General features: G+C 39.2%; 1 protein-coding gene across 1 annotated transcript; it reads right to left on the bottom strand.

The window, feature by feature from the left end:
- Positions 1-1,622: 1,622 nt before the first annotated feature.
- On the bottom strand, positions 1,623-2,804 carry LOC144638970 (uncharacterized). The gene has a single exon (XM_078498242.1). It carries the CDS (start codon positions 2,802-2,804, stop codon positions 1,623-1,625), a length of 1,182 nt encoding a protein of 393 aa, XP_078354368.1.
- Between the last annotated feature and the right edge of the window lie 3,067 nt (positions 2,805-5,871).

The following is a 5,871-nucleotide window of genomic DNA, read 5'->3' as shown; positions in this document are numbered from 1 at the left end:
GAGTTTTCATTCACTTGATAACAATAAGCAAATGATGTGAACTTTCGCATACTCGTATCTTGTTTGATCATGTGCTAACGACAAACAATGAGAGTTGTAGAAGCTCGTGTTAATCATTCCTGGCGCCTCGTTCCGTTCGAATTTCCGCTGAAAAGTTTGCACGACCCACTGTTCATACAGAGAGCAGTAATTTGGGCTTTGACAGCCGCAATGTGTGCTGCCATGCATCATCTCGTGCTGAGTGGCAGCAAACGCCTCAGGCAAAGATTCTGTATCAAACATTTTGGTATTTTACTCTTTACGCATCTTTAAAAACTTGACGGCATACCCTTATCTTGTTTGATCATGTGCTAACGACAACCCACCAATGACAGTTGAAGAAACTCGTCTTAATCCCAACCTATTCCCTCGGCTCGTTGGCCTTTGGCCTGCCAAAGATGGTTTTACCCTCAGCCACCCCCCCCCCGTAACAGTTTTTCGAAATGTTGAAAATACGATTTTCAGCTACTGAAAGTTTAAAAACTATGGTGGGGTTATGAGTTTGCTTGTACTTCCGAGGGTTAATCCGACCTTTTGATCGTATGCACCCAACGAGGAACATTAAGCAAAAATCTTGCAATATTATTGTTCAGCCTGGTCAGTTCCATATCGTTGAGGGCCTTTAACAAGGAGGAGTCAAGAATGGTCCCTCAAAATGTCGCAGTGCTCGCAATGCTCGCAAAATGTTAGTGGGTGCTCGTTTGCTCGTGCTCGCACATTTTTACAAGTGCTCGCATGCTCGGTTTTTAGTCGAGGTAGGTTTTTGAAAAGTCCTCGTTGCTCGCAAGGCTAATTTTTGTCAATGCTCGTGCTCGCAAAGAAAAACGCTGTGCTCGCATGCTCGCAAATGCTCGCAAAGACCATTTGATACCCCTAAAAGGGATATTATTTTGTGAAAACAAACAGTTTTACCTGTTCGGATTTTTCAGCTAGATATAACATGTAAAAGGCAGATAATTCAAGGGAACAAAATCTCATTACCCGAATTTGCTAGACTTCGAGCAGTCCGTATTTATTTGCAGAGCGTTCGTTGAGTCCTAGTTTAAAGAAAGCTTGACTAGAAAGCAACTTCAAAGATCGACGGTTTTAATGAGCCGTTTTTCTGTATTTTTACAAACTGGCGACTTCAAGCTTTGTTTAATACGAGAATCACTTCGTGAATTTCACCGGGGCCACATTTGGCTTGGCAACCCACGTTAAAACTAGCATGCATAACTGATAAGGGTCGTTATATCAATAGGTTTGTCGCGCGACATGAAAATATATTTTAACGCAAATATTCTTTAGAGAAAAAAACAACGTGTAAATGAATAATGTGAAAAGAGAAAATGTTAGGGAATCCCTCATTTTGAACAGTTGAGAATTTTAAAATCTGGCTAACGTAAATATTTCGCGACAAAGGTTATTTGAAACATTCCGTTTTGTCGCGTCATTAGTCAAAGCAAGATTTTTACCGTAATTGCATTACATTGATTCATACGAAAACTTGTTTCAATATCACAGGGTGCCCGCGTTTTTAAAAATCTTCAAGCTTTGTTTAATATTAGTGATTAATGATGTAAAATTGTTTAAAAAATGACAAACTATACGGCGGTTTCTTCGATATCGGTTTCTTCTTCGAGATGAATACGTTCCCCGTCCTCAAGTTGACGGAATGAAACCAACACTGGTTCTTGTCTTACTAAGGCCACCGAAAACGCTTCACACGTGGTAGGCTTAATTTCAGGACGATAGCGTTTAATTTCCATCATCTCTATTGGTGGCGGGCTGTTTTCCGGCTGTCTATAATGTACAATCTCAAGAATAGCACGACGCAGCTTCTTCACACGCCAAAAGAAAATAATAGGGTCAAAAAGAATCCCTAATTGGCCAAAAGTAGAAATCCAACTCCACAAAATGCTTATATTATGTGGTTGTATGTTATCCGCATAATGTACGACTACAGCTAGAATTATTGCCGGTATACAAGTTAATACTAAGACAACCAGAATGATAGTTAAAGTGATGGCCGATTTGTTCTCTTTCTTCAACCTTTTTCTTTCTTCCTCTGACAACTGTTCGGTTTGGAGACGTTTTCTCTGACGTCGAGTTTGTGAGAAAATATAGCAATAAGTGTAGGCGATAACAGCGGTGCAAAATGAAGCGAAAATGGTCAATATAACATTCTTTACTTTTAAATACTGTAAGTAAAGTTCTGTTCCAGTGTCAATAACTGCTAAGACAAGTTCTTGAATGGTCACAAGGAGTCCAAAAGCCCAGACCAAAAGAAGACCGGTTTTAATCCGCTTTGTAGTGACAGTGGTCCGGTACCTCAATGGATGCTTGACTGAAACATAACGATCTATGCTCATTAACACAAGGCTACCCAGCGAGATAAAGGCAAATCCAAACAAAGCTACCGAAAATGCCTTTTCCAAGCTGCAGAATGGTCCGTCGCTTAAGATCCGCTTTAATTCTACCGCGATGGCCAAAGGTTGACCAACAAGCGCGGCCAGCAAATCTGCCCCCGCCAGACACGCCACAAGTATGTTGTATTTGGTTCGCAGTTGGTGTCTTGTTGTCACAGCTAAGATGACCAGTGCGTTCAACAGGATAGCCGGAATGACTGCCAAAAAATTGACTACAGTTACCGCAATAAGCTGTGGATACGTGTCATCTGTTAGAAACGACTGCCTCCAAACGGAGCCGTCATTTAGATAATGACATTCTTCGTTCTCAGGATAAAATGACTTCGTGGATGGTGAAGGCGAAGATACATTAGTCATTTCGCCGGTAAGGGTACTAGATGGAAAAAGACGCGAACGGTTGCGTTTCACTTCGGTTATTGTAGAAAACTAAATTTCCTTTCATTTCAAACCTTTTAAGAAAGGAAGTGGAGTATTATGCCCTCTGATTGGCTGTGAATTGACTAGCCGTTTTTCCATCGTAAATGTCTTTAAAATAAACTATTCTGGAGTTATTGTTATATGACTACAGCTGCTTTTAAGTTTTTCACGGAATTACGAATAGTGCCGAGTTGGAAATTGACCATTTTGATAAGACCTTCTACACAGGATTGAAGTAAAATTAGTTGGGGATTGTAAAAATATGAAATAGAAAACTGCGTTCAGATAAATTGACTAAAAATGAAGCAAACAGCAAATACTTCGCAGTGAATAGATAAAGGTGAAAAGGGGGCGAGGCTAGACAATAGTGGAAAATAAAATTTCCTGTCCTTTTTAAACAAAACAGTAAACCACACATGGAAGAAGACTGCATTATGCCCTCTGATTGGTTGTGTACTGACTAGTCGTTTTTTCATCGTATATGTCTCGAAAAACTATTTTGGAGTTTTTGTCATGTGACTACAGCTGTTTTTAAGGTTTATCGCGGAATTACGAATGGCATTGGAAATTGGCCATTTTGATAAGACCACTTACACAGGATTGAAATAAAGTTAGTTGACGAGTGTACAAAAATTAACCTAGAACTAATAAATTGCCTAAAAATGAAACAATCAACGACTATTTTGTGTCTATCAAATGAAAAGTAATACGAAAGTATACCGCTATTGTTGCTTTGTTAATTTTTTTGGTCAGTTCGGAAAATAGCTGAAAATGAAACTACGGTCTTTTCTGATCGTTATGTTGATGCATGGCAAAACTAGAAGGCTTGAATTGACGCTTTGTCCAGGGATAAAAAAAACTCCTGGGAGCCGTCCTGTAAATAAACTCAGATCAAGAAGATAATTTTGCCTGATTGTGACAGCTTTTTTTTACTGTTTGCCCGATATGTTTTGCTAATCAACATCTATTACATTTCCTTTACTACTATTAGCGAGTCTAACAAGGTACAACATATCCTGAAATATATTTGTATTCGATTCATTTATTTTGTCATTATATATTTTGTGGTTTGAATATAATTAATTTTAGAGGCATTGTACAGCTGTCCAGCATTACGTGCATTCTTGTTGTGCTAAAAATGTCGAATAGCGAAAAGACATACCGTATTTACTCGAATAAGCGCCGCCCCCGATTAAGCGCCGCCCTCGAATAAGCGCCGCAATTGGGACAAAAAAGTTAATAAGCGCCGCCCCCGAATAAGCGCCGCAGCCCCGATGCGGTGCTTATTCAAGGGATTCCGTTTAACTAAAAACAGCACTACAAATCAATTCTTAAACAAACTGGGACATTTCTTTCCATCAAAAGCGATGTTTTGCAGTTTAATGTGTTTGTTTTTCCGCTTGCCCATAAGTTTTCTATCCAACATTTTTACAATATGTAGTTCTCTGGTAGTTCTGTATATGTTGTGAAAGTCGCGAACTTTGCCAGGACAGCTAGCACCACTTCTCTCTTCAGCAAGAGACGAATACTGACAATCAAAAGACGCTATTTTCAATTACTGTAAAATATAAGATTCCTTGTGGCGTCCAAATTTTAAATAAGCGCCGCCCTCAAATAAGCGCCGCCCTCGAATAAGCGCCGCACTTGAAGCGCGAAAAATTAAATAAGCGCCGCGGCGCTTATTCGAGTAAATACGGTACATAAGAACTTCACTACATGCACTCAAACACCTGCAAAGTTGCTGACGTTGCTGTCGTAAGTGCCCGTAGTTTCGGCATCAGCTGACAACAAAAGGTAAATAAGTATATTAGGAAATTGGTGAACGCGTGAAGCAATCGCCTTTTTTATTATCTTCACAAGCGGTGCACCCACGAGCCAACTTCCCTTTTCACACTTAACCTCCTACGAGCGTTCCCGAGCTTCCCTGTCTTCTCCAAATCATATTTACTTTTGCTAAGCTACTACAGTCAACTCTCGCCTTGCGGACACCGCGCAATTGCGGACACTCGCTATTACGGACAAAATCCAGATCCCCGGCGAAAGAGGTTTGACTGGAAACGACTCCCGCTATAACGGACTCTCGCTATGATAACGGACAATAAACGACGCCCTTAGCGTGTCCGCTATAACGAGAGTTGACTGTAGTAAATATAACGGAAAAAAAATATGCTGTTCGCAACAACAAACAATCCCTAACAGTTGCTACTATTACTAAGGAAGATTATATGAAATTATGAATATAATAGGTTTCAATACACCAACCTTTTTCTTTCCCCACTCCAAATTCATTAACTCTATCAAATTGTCAACCCGTGCATTAATATTTCAGTAAAATGCGGTCCTGAAAAACAAATGGGCATTTCGGGTATGCAAAACATTAACTCGATCGTGCTTTATTAATCAGTTGACAAAATCTGTTTTCGTTTTATAGTCACCGCTCGCACTGATACGAAAAATGATATTGACGATAGCACAACACAAAACGAAGGTTAATTTCTTTCAAGCCCCATATTAGCAAAACTGCGAAACACGTGTTTTCTTTCTGCCAAAAAAAAAGAATGAGAAAAGGAACGTTAATCTTTATTCATGCACTTTATTATGTTATGGATAGGAAACCATTTTTTATGGTCAAATTAATACGCCAATTTGATCTATTATTATGCCGTTAAGAGACATAAAAATTACGTTTTTGATATAAAATCATTAAAAACAACAGAATTCCGCGTTGTTCTTTAGCTACTCAAATTATTTCTTTGTTTTCGAAGCGCTATTTTTGTCAAAATGTGGCTGATGTCCTAAGGAATACGGTGGGTTTTGCTATTCCGTTTCAAATCAAAGTGGCTATAAACCACTAAACTCGAAAAAATTCATTTTGAAACTAGAATCTAAAACAACAAACTGACAAATAAAGATTTGCCAAAAAAGTATATTAAACTGTCCATCCTTCAGTTCACTTCACTTAGTTTGATTGTCATCTAGCTGCTAATCGAAAGAAGGCCGAAAGGCC

This window comes from Oculina patagonica, chromosome 14, assembly GCF_052425735.1.
Source record: "Oculina patagonica isolate OP01 chromosome 14, crgOcupat, whole genome shotgun sequence".
NCBI lineage: Eukaryota > Metazoa > Cnidaria > Anthozoa > Scleractinia > Oculinidae > Oculina > Oculina patagonica.
Note: the sequence above shows the minus strand (reverse complement) of the source record. Positions and strands in the feature narration are given on the sequence as shown.

Coding starts and splice junctions, on each gene's coding strand:
- LOC144638970 (XM_078498242.1), bottom strand. CDS start 2,804: ATGACTAATGTATCTTCGCCTTCACCATCCACGAAGTCATTTTATCCT.